General features: G+C 48.2%; 1 protein-coding gene across 1 annotated transcript; it reads right to left on the reverse strand.

Moving 5' to 3' along the window:
- Positions 1-5,426: 5,426 nt before the first annotated feature.
- ZBTB8B (zinc finger and BTB domain containing 8B) lies at positions 5,427-12,161 on the reverse strand. Its single transcript, XM_063312028.1, has 3 exons — positions 11,178-12,161; positions 6,452-6,630; positions 5,427-5,763 (listed from the first exon to the last, which is right to left on the reverse strand). Exons 1-3 carry the CDS (start codon positions 12,115-12,117, stop codon positions 5,461-5,463), a joined length of 1,422 nt encoding a protein of 473 aa, XP_063168098.1. The 5' UTR covers positions 12,118-12,161; the 3' UTR covers positions 5,427-5,460.
- Between the last annotated feature and the right edge of the window lie 9,234 nt (positions 12,162-21,395).

Here is a 21,395-nt window from a genome sequence, read left to right on the forward strand (position 1 = left end):
AGTGCTTGGTGTTATCAGTAGAAAAGGCCGGCTTGGTGCCTCCTTAGAAAAGTAGACTTTAGCGGTGCTGGGTCACCCCGTGTTCTTATCAGGTGCTGCATTCTGGCTGTAAAGGTCTGTGCCAGGTTTCTCGACCTTGGCAGCTTTAAGATGCATGGACTTCAGCTCCTAGAATTCATGCTGGCTGGGGAATTCTGGGAGTTGAAGTCCACCCATCTTAAAGTTGTCAAGTTTGAAAAACACTGGTTTAGAGGAATATCCAGATGTGAGTACTTCTTCAATTCCCAGAGGTTCCTACCCAGTCTAGTCATCTCTGTGAATTCTGGAGGCTGAAAACTATATGCCTACAAGTTGCCACAATTGAGAAATGCTAGATCAAAGCAGTTGTTTCTCAACCTTGGCCACTTTAAGATGGGTGGACTTCAACTCCCAGAATTCCCCAGCCAGCAAGACTGGCTGGGGAATTCTGGGAGTTGAAGTCCACCCATCTTAAAGCAGCCATAGTTGAGAAACACTACTCTGTGCTATAATTTACATTGCCTTTATAATTCTTATGTATCATTTCAAAGGGTATATAACCTGTAACCTTGTGGGCTTCGGGGCTCTTGTGGAAGCCCAGCCATCACTGTAGATGTGCATGCCCATAAAAGATACCTAATTGCATCCATCTCCCAACACTTTGGTTCCTCAATTAAAAGGGCATTTTCCCCACAACAGTTCTAAATTAGAGGTCTCCATGGTTCCCCAGCCCCTATTAAAAATTATTGAACCAAAGTCAGATCTGCTTAGTCCTGGAATGGGAAACCACAGTTCTGGCTAAACTGGCAATTTCAAATATCCCAGAAGAAGGAAGGGCAAACCAGTTTCCTATTGTTGTTGCCAAGAAAACTACCTGGATGCATGCGGGAAGCACCAGGAGGCGAGTTTGATTTGAGGGAGACTCCATAACCGTAAATACTTGTAATTTCACTAAATTTAAATGCAAATGTAGTACTGGCCTGCCTACCTCTGAAGTCACGGACTTTAAGATTTATGGAAGTTTTGAGTGGCTATCTTTAAACGTATCTTTTCAAGTAACTTGCTTTAGCTTCCATTCAATAGGCTGTGGTGATACAAAAGCAGATGTCAAGGAAGAATTGCCTGACAAATACACTTTATCTCGCAAAGATTTAAACTTTGTAGAAGCCAACCAGAACAGCTACTTTTTAAAAATCGGTTTAAAGAACTCTACTTTAAAAGTTACTAAAACAAAATAATGGAAATTTTGGAAAGGCTGAAGTAAAGCCTACTTAAAAGCATCGTCTTCTGAAATCAATGGGACTTCCTGGCAGGGAAGCCCATTTAGGGCCGATAAGCAAGCATTCAACAAAGCAAGGCAATGTGCCATTAATATCTCAGTTGCATCTTCCAAGTGAAAAGAGAGAGAGGAATATTTTTGAACAAAATTATATTATCTCGAACAGCTTCTTGAGCTTGTAGGAAAGTAATCAAAATTATATTAGGAATAAGCCTGTTTCCATTCTTTTTAACCATTGCTAATCAAAATGCCAAATTTTGATTAGGCACTGATTGTGAAGGGCTTGGTAGAAATGTAATGGAGCTGAGCATTTACAGAATGAAAGGAATACAGGCAAGCAAGTGAAGTGTGTCCTTCCCATGAGGAAGCCCAAGACAACACAAAAATTCCATTTTAAAACAAATGTGATGAACAAGGAACAAAATAACCCACTTAGTTTTGCGCAGATGGGAAGGGTGATGAGAATTCTCCCCCTCCCCCCTTATATAAATAAGCTTCATTCTCTACTCTCAAGAAAATTTCTGAGACCAATTTGAATAGGCAGATGAGCTACAGTAAACGTCAACTGCCAAGAAAACTGCAGAGTTGTGTTCATTAATCAGGAGTTGTGTTGAACATGGACCATCTTTACTTTTCTCCCTAAGCCAGAAGCCCCCAAACCAGATGGACTAACAGCCTGAGCTGTCTGTCTGTCTGTCCGTCCATCCGTCCCTTGGGAGACCAACATGGTGTTTGCTGCCCCACTGCTAATCCCCCTCCTCTCTCTCTCAACGCTGTTCCTCGTGACTGCCAATCTCCTGACTTCCTCCAAGGGAACAAAGCCTAACCCATTTTATGCACCTTCAGGCTGCCCCTGGATGGTGTCAGCGTAAGGGAGAGGATAGGATGTTAGCATTTACACCAGGTCCACCGAGGACCATTTATGCCTGTCTCTTGGGCTAGAGACAGGACAGCGGCATCATCAGGAGGGTGTGGCAGAAAAAAGGCACTGCTGGGGTGGGTTTGTACTAGGATTAGGCCCAGGCAGGCCATGATCTAAAATTACTAGAGCTTAGACAGCTGCAGTGCTGAGTTCATCAGAGCTAGTTCAGCACATCTGGGGGGCTCCAGATTGGGGAATGCAGAGCTACCCCAATTCCTTGTAACCTGCCAACCCAAGGGCATTGGGGGGGAGGGTAAAACAAGTCGAAATAGCAGCCACGCATGGAACAAAGGAGAGGGGCTTTAATTGTGTAGTCATGCACACCCCCTTGACCTTTCACCCTCCTCCTCATGGACGCCCCTCTACAAGCCCAATGGCCCTACAATTCTTGATTGGCCTCTTAAGAACCACTGGAAGTTGACTGACCATTTGAAGGAGAGTGGGAACAGTGCTCCCAGCCCAACTCCATTCAGGGCCTTCGCTGCACTCCTCTTGGCAAGGGCCCCATTTCCCCAAAGAGCCTGGAATCTATTTCCCAAGCAAGTCTAGCCCACTCTGCAAAGCAACGGGCGTGGTGGGCTCTTCAGGAGCCCCAGCTTCCTTTGAGGGCTGAACCATTTGAATTCTTACCCAAGACCAATTTAATGATGGGATGTTTTCCAGGAGGGTGGCTCGGCAAAAGTGTATTGCTAATTAAGAAATACAAACAATTGAGGTTTAGCACGTGGGAACTAGGGAAAGCAGAGGAGAGGTGATTCTGTTTTTAAAAAACGTACTGTAATTGCGTTCAGCATTGCTTTTTCCTTTGCTGTGTTTTTATCTACATAATCTTGTGATGACATCAAATGCTAGATATAGATCATCACATTCCTTACTGTTGTACCAAAGGACAACAAAACTCAGGCCTCTTTTCTTAAAGGAAGCAGGTGAGAAAATGTGGGACAGGAGATCCTCCAAGCATCCCCAACTGTACATAAAGCGGCCAACAGGGTGAGCCACTGAGTCCTTTGAAGACTCCCCACTCTATCCAGGTCACCAGATTTATATATAAGGACCTCAAGCATTTCCATAGCCTTCCCTAGCCTGATGCCCTTCAGATGTTTTCGCTGTTCCTCTTAGAGCTTCTCCTGCTTAGTTTTACGGGGTCCACCAGTTTCCCCCTGTGCTTGCCCGGTTTGTGCTGCAGAGCGATCAGTGTGGGATGCAATAAGCAGGTTTTGTTCTTCAGCCAGCTTGTTGCAGAGCTGACCCTGATTTCGGCTGAGAGGGAGGGCGTGGCCCAGGTTGGCTTCCATGCTTAAGGGAGGGCTAGAACACAGGCCTTCCTGCTCCTGGTTCAGCACCGTAACCACCACACCATACTGTGTGCCTTGGTGCCCTTCAGATGCGTCGGACTCATCTCCACAATTTCTAGCCAGCACAGCCATGGCGGGAGCTGGTCCAGCACACTGGGGAGGTCACCAGGATGGAGAAGGCAAATTTACTCTGAATAAGGTAGCTACAAACCACTACATACAATTTCACATTTTGATTTTCATTGAATTCTTTTGGTACCTTTGTTGCGTTATACACACTGTCCTTTGATAGTTCCCCAGCTTGTTTAAATAGCCTATAGAAATTAAACTGGAGAAATACACTGAGTAATCTCACGTTCTATAGGAAACCAAATTCATAGTGTATACCATCAACAGGAAGAAGGCAAAGTTGAAGCTGGATTTTTTTTAACATGGAACAGTACTCAAGACAAACTGTAAGACAGTACAAACACAGAAACCCATCACAATCCACTCAAACCACCATCTAACTCTGCAACTAGAGGAACACACCCAGGAGGGACGTGGGGCGGTGAACAGGTAGCATAAAACTGAAGAATTGGGGTTCGTTTGCTTACTCCGTGCTTGCAATCACCACCAGAATGGTGATTTTGCAAGGGGCCAATTTCCCCCACCCAGAAGGTTCAGAACACTGATGTTCCCAGAAACATTCACAGTGTTGCCTTTCCAATGAACGGGTGCAAAGTGAAGTTCTGTTAAGTCTGACCCCTGACCCAGGCTCATTTCAGACTCCTCTGTGGTGCAGGGTGGGGATGCATGGCCCTCCAGAGGTCCCAGCTCAGCCACCACTGAGAGGCACTGGAGCTCTACTCAACGGCATCTGGAGGCCACAAGTCCCCACCTTTGGCTCTGGAATAAGATCAGCTTCCCTCTCATATTTCTTCCTGTCTTCCTCAGAGATATGAACTGTGTGACATCGCCATTTCAGCAGAAGCTTGGTGGTTTTTAAGGGCCCCAGTCAACAAGCAGCACACCTTCTGTAATAGCTTGGAGCTTGGACTGTGTGCATGGGACCTGCCGTCAGCCAAAGCAGCAACCAATGCCCATTGCTTTAGTCCAATAAGTGAAGCTGATTCTGAGCCAGTCCGGCAGCAAAATTCCTTGGTGTTCTAGCTGGAGACACTGAGAAATGAACTCAAGACTGTCTGCTCTACCTTCAACAAGTCCCCAGCATGAAGCCCCGTCATACACACACAGCTTGGGACAGACGGGCCCCTTTGGTTCAGGCACAAAACACCAGTGCCCAGTGGGCTGGAGTTCCCAAGGTTGTTACTCCAGAGATCTGTAAACTTTTTATTTGCCTCTTGACTCAAGGCAGAGCAGAAGGGTCCATTTAAGTTGGTGTGTTAAAAAATATCTAAAAATTAGGATTCCATCATGGTTTAAAAGGACCACTTCCCCTTCCTTGATTCATTTATACTGGCAGTGGAGTTTCCAGTTTTTGCACTGACTGAGTCACATTCTGTATTTCCAAGGCAGGATTAAAGATCAGGATAACCTGGAAGGAAGGAGAAGCCCGTGCCCAAATCTCTTCTAGGTCCAGAGGGCACCTTGAGGAAAAAGCAGCAGGGAGGGAGGGAAGAGAGAGGCCGCACCGAGCGAGCAGGCGAGGTTGCCAGCTGCAAAAGGGATCCAACCTTTCCGAGCTAGAGCTGGGAACGCTGTTTCTCCTCCTCTTGAAACCCCTTTCAAATAAGTAGCCCGCAGCACTTGCCATTTAAACAGACATCTCAGAATCACAGAAGTCCATCTGTTGTCACCAAAAGGGAGTCACTCCTATTTATTTAAAAAAGACCCCAACAACTTCACACAATTCTAGGTATATCTGTGGCGTCCACCTGCAGGACAACCAATCCGCAAGAAGGGAAAGCGATTCCCAGCCGCCCCCCAAGCCCCCCCTCGTGCTGCTACATAAGCGCTTCTTGGTGGAGGCCCTGCTTATCGTCAGGGTCGGCCTCATCATCTTCGGGCGGATCGTTTTCATCCCCGGATTCGACGTAGATGGGCCAGTCGTTGTCCGGATCATTCTTTTCCTGCCCTTCTGAGGAAGGTTCCATGAGACTGAGGTTGATTGGCATCGAATCCTCGTGAGTGGTGGTGACGCAGGTGCAACTGTCGCACAGGCCAAAGCGCCGCAAGCCTTGAGTCAGGCTGCTGGTAAACGTTCGCCGGCAGCCTTTGCAGATGATGGGCTTGTTGGACCGATGGACCTAGAAACGCAAAATTAAGCAGGAAGGTCAATACCTGGGCTGGTGCCCCAAACTCTGCGGCTGTAATGGTATGCGGGAAAGGCCTTGGGAGACGGGGGGAGGAGATGCTTCCTAGGGAATGGTCAGATAAGAGGCAGCATAGCCTGCAGCTGGATAGTGGGCGGGGCAAGAGGCTCAGGAGGGACCCTCCCTGGTTTCTCAGGCTATAAAGGGGACAGCGGGAGATTGTACTTTCAGACTTGCAAGGTTCTGTTAATGTAGCCTTACCATAAAGTAGAATTAGCTCATCTGGTCATGTCTCCTGTCTGGTCTGCTTGGGAGGGCTGACATCAGTCTTGCAAGTCTGAAAGTACAAATCTCCCACTGTCTCCTTTACAGCCTGAGAAACTAGGGCGGGTCCCTCCTGAGCCTCCTCCCATTTTGCAGCTGCAGCCTAAGCCCTCTCTTATCTGACCGTCCCCTAGGCAGCACCCCTTCACCCCATTTCTCAAGGTCTCTCCCACATACCATTACAGCAGCTCATCTATGCCAGCCAAAGTCACCCCCAGCCAGCTTCTAAAACCTCCCTAACTTCCATAAACTGATTATCAGCCCACCCGACAAGCGGGGCACACGAAGGCCACCGCAGCAATGGAAACGCGGCTTCCCCAGATGGATGGCCAACTCCCGGTGCAGATGTCCAACTTACGCTTAAGGCGTGACTCCTCAGGTGTTCCTGCCGCGTGAAGCGCTTGCCGCATATTTCGCAGGGGTAGGGCCTCTCCCCCGTGTGGGAGCGGATGTGGCGCTTCAGGATGCCTTTCTGCTTAGCAGTGTACGGGCAAAACGGGCATTTGTGCAGCTTGATTGGCACCACCAGGACATCACCTTTGGGGGGAAAAAGCATTGGGGAGCATTTCAAAGGGGAGGCGTGCCCGAGTTTCAAAACCGAATAACAATGCCAGAGTGTGGGTGCTGGAAGGGGGAAGAGAATTCCATTGCTCCCCGCTTGCGACACGACACATTCTTTATACAACCCTCACTGTCACAGCTGGTGCTGTGCGGTGGGCAGGCAGTGAGTGGAAGCCCGGGAAAATGCGATTCCCTTGGCACAATGTGGTGCTTCAGCAGGACCAGTATCTGGATCGCACACATAAAAAGAATGGTGATGGGGTTAGTGCCTTAAAAACGCAGCCGGGAAAGGGGCAGGAAGGCCATCTTTGGAAGGGGAACAAGCGCTGTCAGTCAGGCCTTCCGCAGTGGGATGCTGGAGAGAAAGAGGCTGTTTGTGGTGCTCCCTCGCCTTAAAGTCAGTGCTTTTGCTCAGCTACCTGTTGGGGGCCTTTCTGTTTGCAAGATGTGCATGCACTAATGCAACGGCCCCCCTCCGCCACATGAAGCATTGAAATCCAGTTGACGTCCTCCACATTCTGCTCTACGTAGAGGCCAAACTATTCGCACGAGGCTGGCCTCTGGGATACACCCAGGCAGAAGGATGCAGGAGACTGCACAGTGCCTGGGGTAGAATCAGCAGGCACCACATTTAGAACTGCCCCCATCAGCAAGCTGAGAATAACACAACCGGCGGCAAAGTGAACCAGGAGCAGATGTGTTTTTAGGCAGCTTCAATAAGAAGTTGAGTGTTCAAATCACAGGAAATCACAGATCCATGTATCCTTCATGGGTCTATCCCCCCTCCCCTGAACCCTCCCTGGTTCCGGGCCCCACCTGTTAAGAAGGTTTCAGACAGGTCTAAAGGAAGGCAGCAGGAATAGGAACAAAAGGCTAAACACGTTGGAGAGAAATTGGGGAAAGTCGAAAAGGGGGGGGGGATATGATACCTCAGAAGGAGAAGTGTTAGCCTTACGAGGTAGACCAGATAGGAAACATGACCAGATGAGCTAATTCTACTTTATTGTAAAGCTACATCAACAGAATCTTGCAAGTCTGAAAGTACAAATCTCCTCTCCATCTCCTTTACAGCCCAAAAAACTAGGGAGGGTCCCTTCTGAGTTGCCTGCCCCACCCACATTCCTGTTGCGGGCTCAGCTGCCTTTTATCCTCTTGTTGCACTGTCTCCCAAGGTCATTCTCACATACCATTACAAGACCTTAGAAGGAAATTGAGGTTTCTTGGCTCTTATTCTAGAGTTCAGGACATGGATTAATGAACTTAGGTTACAGGAAGATAAATTCTGACTGAATGTTAGAAAAAACAGGAGGGAGAGAAGTTTGATGGTAGACCCCATGGCCAGGAGCCAGCCAGAGTCACTTTTTGTGAGATGGTTGGCTGTATAAATTTGCTAAATAATTAAGTATGCACGTATGTCCATAAGCAAGCAAGCAAGCAAGCAAGCAAATAAATAAATAAATGGGTTTCTCTTCCCTGGATGGGCTCAAGCAGAGACTGGGCAGCCATCTCTCGCAAATGCTGTAATGTGGATTCTGCACTGAGCAAGAGGGTGGACTCGCTGACCTCAGCGGTCCCCTTCCAACTTTGGCACTCTCTATTCTGGCTTCCTCTTCGCCAGATTTGTATTATTCCAGTCCGCTGCACGTGCAGTCCAGGGCTGAGCCTACATGCATTCCCAGCCTTTTAGATCAGTTTGTGCACTGCCCCACAATATTCCACAGCAAGCCATTGGTGGCACATCAGTGAGCAAAGAAAGTAATGGTAGAAGGACACTGCTCCAAATTTCCTGGCTTAGCCTTCACAGGCGATTCTCCGAAGCCTGCTGTGAAAGCTGCTTCTTTTTATGAACTGGTTGGATTCGTCTCGTGTGACGTACAGCGTGTGTTCTTTTTACATACTTAGGATACAACCATTTGGGTAACTTTCAGTTGTTCCGCACTTTTAATTCTAGTTTTAAATTAGCCTAATATTAGGATCCCAGCTCTGAAGCCATATCCCCGTGTTCTAATTCTGTGTTTCCCAATCCTGGCAACTTGAAGCTGAATTCTGGGAGCTGAAGTCCATATAGCTTAAAATGGCCCGGGTTGGGAAACTCCCTTCTTTTTTGACTCAAGGAGTAACTGTAGGAAACCAAACCAGGCTCCCCTGAAAGCAGGAGGGAATGAACTCTATGCCTCCTAAGAACAGGGGAGAGCAAAACCGATTTGGCCCAAGAGCCAAGCTGTCCCCCCACCCCTCAAGCGCCGCAGCAGGATAATCTTGGGGATGGGGTTTAGCAGAGGGACGCTCCTTCCCCACAGCAACACCCCTCCTGTTCCCAGGACTGTTTCTCTCCATGCAGAGAGGAGCAGGTTGCTGTTTTTTCCAGCATTGGGAGGAAAGAGGGACACCCCAGCAAGCCCACAGAAACAGGGGGCAAGAAGAGGGAGACCATGCTAACCGGTCATTTGGCCCCAAAGGCCTCCTTACCCACCTGCTGGAAGGATCAGGAGTAGAGTTTGCAACAATCCCGTGAAGTGGATATAGGACAGGGACCAAGAGGCCTAGTTATGAATCAATGCCTTGAGTTCAGGATGACTCTGCATCCAGATTTCCATGGTCCTAAAGGCCCCGAACAAGTGGGAATCTAGAAATATCTAAGGACCCCTCTGGGACTTGGCATTGTTGTGACAACGCAGTTGCCAGGGCCATACGCCAGCAGCTTCTGCATCCCGGACATGGATATCCTGGCTGGTAAAGCTCAAATCATATTAACATGCAACTTCTTCATGCTTCTCTAACATACTACTCTCCTTGTTGTTATGAAAATGAAGGGCAGTTCTGTTGATCCATGGTTAAGCTAAAACTAGCAAAGCCACAGAAGAAAAATGCCTTGATCAGGACTAACCTGAGTGTTAGGAAGCTGTGAGCAAGCTTTCTTCTCTCCATGATAAAGCAGGATACAAGTCCCTTATAACAGTGTGTATCTTTAACCTTTCCTGGGTTTATTTCCTTTAGTATTATTCAAGGCTGTTTCATGTTCAGTTCCACGAACAAATCTTTAAAAGGCACTAGTCCTCGCTTAACAACCATCCGTTTAGCGGTGATTTGGACTTGCAATGGTGCTGAAAAAACTGACTTGTGACTGGTCCTCACACTTACAACCATTGTAGGGTCCCCGTGGTCACATGATCACGATTTGGGCACGTGGCAACCAGTTCACATTTATGTCTGTTGCAACATCCCATGGTCATGTGATCGCCATTTTCAACCTTCCCAGCTGGCTTCTGGCAAGCAAAATCAGTGGGGAACCCTGTGATTTGCTTAGCAACCACGTTTGCTTAATGCCCACTGTGATTTGCTTAATGACCTCTGCAAAAAAGGTCGTAAAATCGAGTTGGATTGCTTAATGACTGCTTTGCTTAGCAACCAAAATTCCAGTCCCAATTGTGGTCGTTAAGCGAGGAGTACCTGTATTATAAGTCAAACAGTTGCAGCCTTGAAATGAAGGAATTAAGCCATGTTCCAAGTCTGCTGCCAGTAGATGGCAACTGAAGCTCAGATTCAACCACTTCATGGACCAAAGATACAATTTCTGAAACATGTTTTTCCAACTTTTCCAGCTTTTGGAAATTGCTGCTCAGTAACTTTTCTGCCCATACCAAGAAGTCCCTTATTTTCTCAGGCTGATGAAAATGCTGAGGCAGCGAAAGGAGATTTTCTTAGAACTGTCAACCCCAACTCTAATCCATGCTGTGTGGACTAATGATTTCAAGAGTAAAAAAGAATGGAAAATCTACATATTCACAGAATCCTTTCTAGACTAGATTTCCTCCGAAGTAATTCACTTGGTCTGCATTAAAGGAAAAAGAAGTCGAACTTCTTTCAAAGCCAATATCCGAAACCACGCAAAGGAATGCTTCACCATCCAGTTGCAACTTCTGCAAGTAACAGAAGTTAAAGGAATGACTACCCCCAGTTTCATCAACAGCTCAGCTAGACCTCACTAGGAGGTTTAACGCTACATCCCATGGATTAAGCGGGGGCCAAGGGTTCCTCACTAAATGCATGGATCTGCTCTTCAGTGCAAGAACATCTGCAATGTATACCACTCTTCTGCTGTATCATCATTGTTTGTACCTTCTGCATTCTCACTGAACAGCTGGGAAGCACTTGTAAATCCAAGACGTGTCATAATCAAAGTCTGTGGATTAGGGCAGGTCACAAAATCAGTAAAACGAATGAATGAATGGTTTAATTTTATGACATTATCCTTAATTTCCCCTTTCTCATAATTATTTACATCTTTGGGAGGGAGAAGGAAGCAAGAGGGAGAATCCCAACACTCCTGTTAAATACTTGTTGAATTCTACACCTTTCCTGAAGCTTCACATTAAGGTTCTTGCCCCTGGAAACCCAGCTATTTTGATGTACCTTCTGACCCTCAATTCAACACAGGAATGAAACCCTGTGAAACCAGCAAACTTTTCTTACAGAAAATAATCCCATCACAGAGAGGGAAGTGGTATCCAGACCCATCTTACCTGTATCCTCTCCATACCAGTCATTGTGAATGTCCATCATGGAACTCATGGGCATGCCCGCATCTTCTGGCCTGCCCTCGAAGCCACGGACGAAAGGGTGGACCACCTCGTCTTTTCTTTGGGACGCGCTGTTGCGCAGCAAGGCTTCGAGGACCTGTTTCATGTGGTAGCTGCTGCACGCCAGGTCCATCGCCTGCCCACCGTGAAGCCCCTCTTCGATCTGCTCAATCGTCAAGGGGGTGGGGTATTGCTGCAACCGCTCCCCAGCTTCCACCTCATCTGCATCAAACTCAACCTTCGGTTCGATCCCCTTGGGCGCCGAAGAGTTTGTGTCATCCGGAGACTCGCTGCTCGCAGGGTCCCTGGCCAGGAGTTCCACGTGATGGCAGCTGCTACAGTCCCCGCAGGGAGGAACTTGCGGACAATCCGGAATGCCCTCCTTTTCCTGCAGAGAGGAAGCGGATGCTGAGCACTGGGACTTTGCACCGTAGGATGCGCCTTCTCTGGCAGAACCGGAACTCCCACTGTCCGCCTGGTAGAAAGCAGCTTCTCTCTCGATTTTCCTGCAGATGTCCAACGACGACCGGATGTACGTCTTGCAGAAGTTGACCACGTCAGTCATCTGCAAGTAACTGGCGGCTGACATGACCTCAATCACATTTTCCCCACAAAGATCCAGCTTACCTGAATAAAGGAAGTCCAGGATAATGGAGAAGGCCTCGGAAGTAACAATGTCCAGGGAAGCCGTGCTGTGCCGGCCACTGTCCTGAATGTAGTGGATCAGCAAAGCCCTGAAGTAGCCACTGTTGGCAAACAGAATGTTCTTGTGGGCCTTGAAAATCCTCCCTTCCACGATGATGCTACAGTCGCAGAAGAAGTCCCTCTTCCGTTGCTCATTCAGCTCGCTCAAGAGTTTGGTGTAATAGGACTGCATCTCCATGGCTTTGCAGCTTGGAACGGTCCAGGGGCCCTGCCAGGAAAAGGTGGGAAAAACAAGGTCACGCCACTCAGAACGGCTCTGGGGCACAGATGCAAGCCAAGTCTACCCCCAGTGAGCCTCTGAATTTGGGCAGTGGCTCTGGGGGCACTCTGGATGCTTCAAAATGCTGTGGATAGAGAGTCTGCAGCTGGGAATTTATTCATTCATTCATTCATTCATTCATTCATTCATTCAATTTATATAGCCACCCATCTCAAACCAATGACTCTGGGCGGCTTACAATAATGAATCCTATGTCATTAGGAGCCTTTTTTCTCTTTCACTTCTGTACTCTAGATAATCTAGTCCAGTGTTTCTCAATCTTGACAGCTTTAAGAGGTCTGGACTTCAACTCCCAGAATTCCCCAGCCAGCATATCTAACATAGCATAACTGTCTGGGGAATTCTGGGAGTTGAAGTCCAGACCTCTTAAAGTTGCTAAAGTTTAGAAACACTGATCTAGTCTATCTCCCCCAGCCCCCCCCCCCCGGCTATTGGTTTCCTGGCTGGAAGGCAGGAATCAGGTTGGTTTAGGAGTTCCAAGTAAGCGGGACCCAAATCTTGGCTTTGGGCCAATGACTGGATGCAGAAACTCCCATGGGAGGGGAGGGGAGGCAAGAGGAACAAGGATGCCACCTCCCCCCCACCCCGCTTCTATCTTCTTCTGCTCCTGTCGGATACCCTGCAAGGTGATCCTTCCGTAAACAAAGCATGAGGACTCTGCAGGATTCCCCCTCCCCAACTCTCCAGGGGGGAGCTGGTCAGTCCTAGGACCAAAGACTGCCAACACAGCCAGAGAGGAACACACACACACACACCAAAATCTGGAGTGTGGCAGTCACATCCTTGCCTCTGCTGTTATCCTTGCAAGTTGTTGCCAAGTTGTGAGCCATTTTCACCTTCAGAATGTCCCTCCCCGTTTCCAAGCAGTGGCAGGCACACATTTCCTCCAGCCTTCCCATGTCGCCCACTCCCACAGCCTCACTTTCTGCTTTCCTTTGGCCCAAGTATTCAGCATAAATCTTACCCTATCCCAGCCTGTAAAATAAATTAATTCCAAACTGCGGGGGGTGGGGGGAGGGAATTCAGCCTCTCTTCCGAGGCTACAGCAGAGCTTTATAATTAGACACATTACTGTATTATTATAGTAGCATAGATAATGGTTTTCTCCAAGTTTGGGTTAATCCTCCCTCGAGTTCAAAGCAAGGGCTGTGACAGGACCACGACAGTCCTGTGGATTCCACTCCTCCCTCCTCTCAAAGAGCGGAACCGGTGAGCCATTTGCAAAAGGGAAAAGTGATGGCAGATGCTTATCACTGTGCCTTTCCCTGAAGGAATGGTTCCCAAACTGAGTTGTTCCCATTCACTGGGTCAGCGGCACAGCAGTAATCAGAAATTTAAGCACTGGAGATTTCCATTCAGAGCCAAATCACAGCCTGGCAAGTTCAGAGAAACCAGGTCTTCTCTCTCCACTTTAGGGCTGGATCTTTTAGGAAGCCAGGGGGCAGGACTGCCAAGTGGGGTCAAATTGCCCTGGTCTACTGAGAATTTTTATTTTTTATTTATTTTCTATCTATAAATAACTCAAGGCAGGGAATATACCTAATACTCCCTCCTCCTCCTATTTTCCCCGCAACAACAACCCTGTGAGGTGAGTTGGGCTCAGAGATCTTAGTTTGGCCCCATGCTTCACCGTGATCTAACGAACCATGGTTTCTTAAATGAACCCCAACGGCTGTGTTCACACCACCCGGGAAGCCCAAAACCGACCAGGTCCCTCTTGGCCCGCCATCTGAATCCAAAGGCTCCACAATCGGACCGCAGACTCTGCTCTGCGCCGGGGGCTGGATTGCGCGGACTAAGCCACGACTGGCTTGTTTCGGCCCCCGGGCGGGGCGGGGCGAGGCGGGAGCCAGTGAACCCCGCAGCCGTGCCCCCGCCTCTCCCGGCGGCCGCACCGCCAAGCTTCGGAAGGGGACCGGAGCGCAGCGCGGCCGAAGCGAAAGGGGCGCTCCCCGGCGGTCCTTCCGACGCCGGCCCCTCGGCGCGCCCCTGCTTCGGGGCCAACGGACAGCCCCTCGCAGCCCTCCGGGGAGACGGACGGGCACCTCCGCGCGGTGCCAGCTCGACTTACAGCTGCGCGGCCAAGGAGCAGCATCGCGGCGCAAGATCCAGCCCGCTCGCTTCCTCGGGCGGCCGCCGCCCGCCCGCCCGCTCCCTGGCCAGGCGCACCGGCAGGCAGGAGCGGGAGGTGGGACCACCCTGGCCCGGCATCCTCCAGAGGGAGGGTAGAGACCGCCCCGGCGCTGCCCGGCGTCGCCCGCCCGTGCCACCTGCGGGCGCCCCCCCACCCCGGACATCGCGGATCGCCCTGCCGAGAAGCGCAGCCCCGCCCCGCCCGCCCGCCCGCCCCCGGCTCACCTTCCAGCCGGTTCCTCGCCTCGCGCGGCGCTGCCAGCCTGACCACCCCCCCCGCGCACACACCGCCCCGGCCGGGCCGCAGGAGCCGCCCAACCCCGCCCCCCCAGCGGCGCTCGGCACCAATCGCGGGCTGAGACCCCCGCAAGACAGGCGGAGCCCGTTCCAGCGGGTTGAGATGCGCCCTTGCCAGCCCTTCCCTGCTCGGGCGCATGGCATGGGCTGCGTGCCCGGGGCTGTCGGGAATTGTAGTTTCCTCGGCCGGGACTGGAGGCGGGGAGCATCATCCCTTTCCCGCGGAGAGACAGTCGGGGTGAAGGAACGGCCGGCGGACTTCGGGGAGACCGAGAAGGCAGCAAATGAGGTCCTTGCAAAAGAGAGCCGGGGAAGACGGAACCACGAGCTTTAGAGCAACTCCGCCTTGATTGCACTAGGTCAGTGTTTCTCAACCTCTAACAGGTGTGGACTTCAACTCCCAGAATTCCCCAGCCAGCATGGGAATTCTGGGAGTTGAAGTCCACACATCTTAAACTTGCTGAGGTTGAGAAACACTGACTTGGTCTAAGTTGTGTGGGGGAGTTACTTTGCGTGCCTTTCAAGATTCTGATACATTATCCTACTAGCAACAAAGATCTTTCCAGAAATCTAAGTGGTTCTTATTCCCTGAGCCTGCCGGCCTGGTGGGGCTTGACAACGTGGGGGTGTGTCTGTAGTTGATTTTTTAAAACTTATTTGTCCCGGCTATAATTTCATGAACACAATGAGGACTGCTTTAAGCAACTACTAGAGTGTGTGTGTGTGTGTGTGTGCATGTTTTATCTCTCCACTACCTGGCAATCTCAAGATGTGTTGGACTGTCACCCGCATCATCCTAAACCAGCAAGAGCCTGGTAATCTGGGGGCCCCAGTTGAGAAGAGCGTTTCCATAGCGCCTCAGTTTGCATAACTACCTACCCACTCCAAAAGTTTTCCTTTCCTCTTCTCCCATTCCCTTAACTTCACATATTAATCGATTATTTTATTAATTAACTTGGCAGATCTGTTTTGTGACTGGATACACCCTATCATGATTCAACATACTTTTTTCAATCTGGTCATTAACTTGTGTTCGACCCACCTTCTCTGAGCACTTGCTCCATCTTGACCCGGTGGTCTCTTCTCATTTTACTGCACACATTTCTTTAGCACCCCATTCCTACTATATTCAACTTATTTTTATTTCTCTATAGATATTCCTAAATCCTTTTCATAGCAAAGTAAGAAGAAGCATGCTTGCCTTATTCTTCATTTCAGACCACATACTATCCATGATCTTTCTACCTCCATTTGCACACATTTCTCCATCCATTTCCCCATCTTCAATAAACATTCAAACCAAGAAATACAAAATCATCTACTTTCTATAATTTTTAATTGTTTATGTATAGCTGGCAGCTGTTCACTCCATTTTCTCTGTCAAACACATTTATCTTGGTTTTCAATACATTAAAGCTCAGGTGCTTATTCCTCACTGCATCATACAATCTAAAAAAACACTGCAAATCATTTGGATTCGTAGCCAACAACACAACCTCATCTGCATAACAAAAAGACATACATTTCCCATCTCCGATTAATCTCACAGGTATTCCTCACACACAAATACATAAACAACCAAGGGAGTATCACATATCTTTCTCTTACTCCGTACTCAGTGTTGAAGCACTTGCCAGCCATCTGCTGATTTTCACACATACTTCTGCTGTATGCCACTATTACTGTGTTTAGCCACCAACCTCTTACTGGGACAGAAACTTCCATAGTTCAGGTATGTTTGTGTTATCAGTGACTTACTACACTTCCCCACTGTTGCTCATTGGCATCGTCGTGTACCTTTTCCATCAGAATTCTTTTTTTTTCTTCCTAAAATTTTATTAAGTTTCAACAAGAGATAAAATATGAAGAAACAGAAAAAAAGAGAGAATTAAGAAAAGATGAGAAAAAGCAAAATTAAGAGTTCAGAAAAAGGAAAAGAAAAAGAACAGCTTCCAACTTTGGTACAGATACAAATATAAGATACATTACCCTCTTACTCTAAAATTAACAATAGTACCCAATATTTCTATAATTATGAACAGTTTTAATCATCAAATCACAAAATTCAAGTTTAATTTCTTTCCGTTTCAAGCAAAAAGTCCAAAAGAGGTTTCCAAGTAGAAAAATAGTTAGACAAAGACTTCAATCAAAGTAGTCAGTTTGGCCATCTCGGCCAATTTCATTAACTTCACTGTCCATTCTTCATTGTAGGTATTTGTAAGTCCTTCCACCTCTGTGCGTATAAAAGTCATGCTGATGTTATCACATATAAAAACAAATTTTATATATGTTAAATTTTTCTTTCAATCTGTTTATCCATCAGACCTGAAAGGAAAACCTCTGGTTTCAATTGTGCATTTTTCAGTGACTTGCTGAAGAGCAAAAATCTGGTCCGCGCACCCCCTGCCTGGCATGAAGCCACCCTTCTGTACTTCCCCACTATTGCTCTCTGGCATCATCTCCTACCTTTTCCATCAGGATTCTTCCCAGGAACACTTAAGGCACACACCCCTCTTCCTCCCTCTCGTTTGCGTATCAGTCAATTCCACTCCTAAGATCACCTTCATTCAGATCTGCTCTACAAATTGAGAAGCCTTGCAAGCAATGATCACCCTTTGATACACCGTTTTTTTATGTGTGCAAAAACTAGAAAAGCCATTACAGAAGAAATCCAACAACTGTCAAATATAAACTTATAGCAGAAACAAGGATTTGAGATCTGCCTCTTTTTCTCAGCTGCATCCTTTTCTGAGGGTTGGGGGCAAGACACCTGGGTATTGTTTGGGCAAGGGACCAGTCTGGGCTAAGGTGGTCCAGCTCTAATTCTCTCAACTGCAGTCCTCCCCTCCCCTCCCCTCCCCTCCCCTCCCCCTTCCTTCCCTCCCTCCTAAGACAGAGTGCCCAGAGCTGCAGGAATTCTATTCAGCAGGTCACTCCCTTAATACCTTCAACTTGTCCTTTTCAACCTGAACGCTCTCCCTCGAGATGCTCTTAATAGTTTTGGCTGTAACTTACACACCCAGGCTCCGCTCAACACAGACCTCAAGGGATGAACTGGGAGATCCCAGCAGGGATTACCTCATCATTTTCCCTACAGGATCGGGCTATTTGTCTTGATGCTGTTTACTCCTGTGGCAATCACAGGAGCAAGGCCTCAAGCCCCAGAAAAGGATGACCACCTTCCTCCCTGTTTCTGGGGGTGGGGCGGGGTGCCTGAATGCCCCTCCTGGTAGGCCATTGGGTTGCGTGACATAAAACCCTGGAAGAGGTGGGCCCTTGGCCTGCCAAACTCGGGGCTTTTGTTACACAGAAAACGCCTGCATCTGCCAGAGGAAAGGTGGGGTGGTGGTGCAGAAATGTCCCTAGACTGCAGTTGGAAAAGTCAAAATGGCCCCCACAATAAGGCAATTAAAGCTCCATCTTTTTTATCTGCAAAACAGGCAGAACTTTAATGGCACCATCAGGACCACCGGCAGGACTTTTTCTGATTGCACCCTGCAGACATCCTTGGGGGACGTACTGCAATAGATAAACACATCCCTATCTCCTGTTCCACCTTTTCAGCCCCTGCTCCCAGGAGGCTTGTAACTCAGCTCTTCTTGAATGATTTCAAATGATTGTGAATTGGGCATTTGTGAACACCTGGAGGAGGGGGAACCCCCAGACAGCCTTGGCCTCCTGGGCTTGCCTGAAGAGGCTTATTCTGGAATTCTACCCTGACTCCCACCGTTCTTCCAAGGGTAATTCGCTTGAGGCCTCTTCCCTCCCATGCACTAGGGGAGTGCTGTCTCTTTCCCTCAAATCTTGTGGGTGTAATTCAGTCGATTGGCAAGAGAAGCCCCTGCCAAGCTTTTACATTGTTTTTAACTGCTGTTTTGCTGCTTCTGCTGGTCGTGCAGTAGATGGGAATACAATAGTCCGCTGTTAATTATTGCTTTGTGGATCTCAGTTTGTGGTAGAAAGGTGACACACCAGCTGTGTGAAGGAACAGATACATTTAAGCCAAAGGCACCCCATCTTCCTCTTGTTTCCTGCTCCTTGGGCTATTTTTTGTAACACTGTTGCCTGCCTGATTAAGGCCACTCTGGAGCACAGGGATGGCTGATGGCTGATGGCTTCTGGAGAAGGATTGCAGCCTCCTGTTTCTCTCTCCCTTCCCAGTCTCTCTCCTCCTCCCAGCCTTCCCCGGAGGGAATCTACAGAGGAAATACGCTTGACTAAGTATCCCATGAATTCACACCATCTGCTTCCAATCAGCGCTGCCCAAAAGTCAGCTTCCCAGCTTCCTCCGAGTTGACGGATCCAATTATTCTATAGCAGGGGGCTAAGGTGTGCCTGGGGGTAAACAGATACGCTTAAAATGGCTTCCCTCCCTTCTTGTATACAATTATTTTCCCAATAATTGTTTATTCTCCCCAAAGGTGGAATTATGGAAGAGCCTGCTCTGTATGTCCAGGACACAGCCATCTGTGAATGTACGTCCCCAACCGCACAGTCAGTATATTTTATTGCCGTTAGTAGCTGAGCCTCTTTGTTCAAAGGCACGTTTTCCAGCTGGGAATCTCCCTCTGCCTCTACATGGAGGTTTTCTGGGGTACCTGCCAAGGAGCCCAGGTGGAACCCAGGAAGAAGAACAGGCAGAGGGGCTTCCCAGCTGGCCCTTCCAGCTGCTACCCCAGACACTTGTTTTTGAGCTACCCTTGTTTATAATCTGTACAGGAACCAAGGCTTGCAGGACAATAACAATGGAGGTTACTGCTGCAAATCATGGTCTCGTTCATCCTTCCAGCCATTTTGTAAAATAGGTCAGCATTATTATTGCCATCTTGCCAAGGAAGGGCTTAAGGGAAGGGGCCTTTGTTCTAAATCAAAAAATCATCGCTTATTACCCCAGGGTATGGGAGCAGTCAAATCCCTTTTCCCAAGCAGAGAAGCTCTGGACTGGGATCAGCAGTTTCAAGCTTGTGACTTCAGAAGCAGCCCTGCCCCTCATTGCCAGAACCCCATAATATACTGCTGGCCATTTCTATTTCAGAGTATTGGCCCTGCTCCATCTCCAGCCAGGAGCAGATGAGCTGAAATGTTGCTGCTGGCGGTCTGCTTGGTGACAGTATGTCAGGGAGTATTATCCTGGCACTGCCGCCAGCTAGCCTGCCAAGATCAAGAACTTAAACTGAAAATGGTATAATCCAGAGCATTTTTAGATATTTAAAGAGCTACTCAGAAATTTAAGGACATGACTGGGGGAAACCCAGACTTATGGAAACCTAATAATCTGACATCTGCATGTTGCTGGATTTTCTCTCTGATGTTATGCGGCAAACACGGTCTTGTGTTGCAAATCCACCACACACACTCCAGAGAGGGTCCCGGTGAGTGGACTCCCATTTGAGTAACCTCAAGAATGAAAGGAGAGTTGATAGAAGTGTAGAGAATGTTATTCCTTCTATAGTACTGTTCTCTAACAAGCACAATATTTTAACTTGATTTACCGTATGTCAGAAAGAAGCTGATGCTTGAACGTTATTACTTAAAAACGGCTTCCATTTTATACAAGATTTCCTTCTACTGTTATTGAACTGCTTGATTACGAAAAATAAAAATGTAAATAACCAAAAGGCTTCAAGTAGGATGTTAGCACAAGCAGTAAGCAGGCAAGGGGCTATCATTTTAATTTTCCATAACTTGCCCCCAAACAGCAGACCCATCTGCCTAACGCATTATCCTGTTTTGTTCCTTTGTCTCTCTTAAGCACCAAAATTAATCTCTGGTGCGTAGCAACAAGCTGTAATCTTTCCCAGGAAGGGAGATGTTAACACACAGGCTGTGAAGATCCAGACAACTGCTGGACAGCAGCAAAGGGTGTATGAACCACTGAGCTATGCCTGCCAACACCTTCGGATTAACTTGAAAGGTATGTACCCATCTCGGTAAAGATGAAGCCACCTTTCAGTTCAGCTCCCGGTGGCTTCATGGATGCAACCATATCAGTGTTTCTCAGCCTTGGTGGCATGAAGATGTGTGGATTTCAACTCCCAGAATTCCCCAGCCAGCATGGGCTGGGAGTTGAAGTCCACACATCTTCAAGGCGCCAAGGTTGGCACTCAACCATACAATTTACTTGGCAAAATGCATTTTCTGGGAATGTTTTTTGACCTTCCATCTGGTTCATAGCCTTGGGATTTTGTGGTGGTCTCCCATCCAAGAATTAATTAAAACCTACCCTGCAAGCATCTGTTCTGGATTAAACTGGGTTTGCTAGTTGTTACCACCTAGTTCTGGCTAGTTAGAAAAATTAAAACAAGTGTTATTAAGAATGAAAGCAATAGTTAAAAGACGCATTTCAAGGGCTTTTGAAAAGCAATGAAAGAGAGTTCCAACTGGAGGGCTGCAAAGATGGATGCAGTGAGAAGGAGCAGGGTCATACAGGAAGTGCTGGAGAGGCTTAAAAGAGTTCTCTGAGTAGAGCTCGTCCTGTTGGCTGCAGTATGGAAATTCCTTTTTCTGGACTGCCCTTCGAGCCTGCACCCTTAGGATTTCCTGGTGGTCTCCCAGTCAGGACTACTGAGACGCTGCTACCAGCTTACCGAAAGGCAGCTCTATATCTCCATACATTTCCAGGTCCTTTTCCTTTCCGCGTGGGGGGCAGTTGTCACCTCCCCACCTCACCCTTTACCCTCCCGGAGACTGCCAAGGCCGAGGCAAAAGAAAATCCTGAGCGAGTTTCGACAAAACAGTTTTGGTCC

Source organism: Candoia aspera, chromosome 10, assembly GCF_035149785.1.
Source record: "Candoia aspera isolate rCanAsp1 chromosome 10, rCanAsp1.hap2, whole genome shotgun sequence".
NCBI classification, from domain to species: Eukaryota; Metazoa; Chordata; class Lepidosauria; order Squamata; family Boidae; genus Candoia; species Candoia aspera.

Excerpts from the sequence above, each read along its gene's own strand:
- ZBTB8B (XM_063312028.1), bottom strand. The coding sequence starts at position 12,117 with ATGGAGATGCAGTCCTATTACACCAAACTCTTGAGCGAGCTGAATGAG. Across the intron at positions 6,631-11,177 it reads CTGGTATGGAGAGGATACAG|GTGATGTCCTGGTGGTGCCA; the intron begins GTAAGATGGGTC and ends TTCCCCCCAAAG. Across the intron at positions 5,764-6,451 it reads TGAGGAGTCACGCCTTAAGC|GTCCATCGGTCCAACAAGCC; the intron begins GTAAGTTGGACA and ends TTGCGTTTCTAG.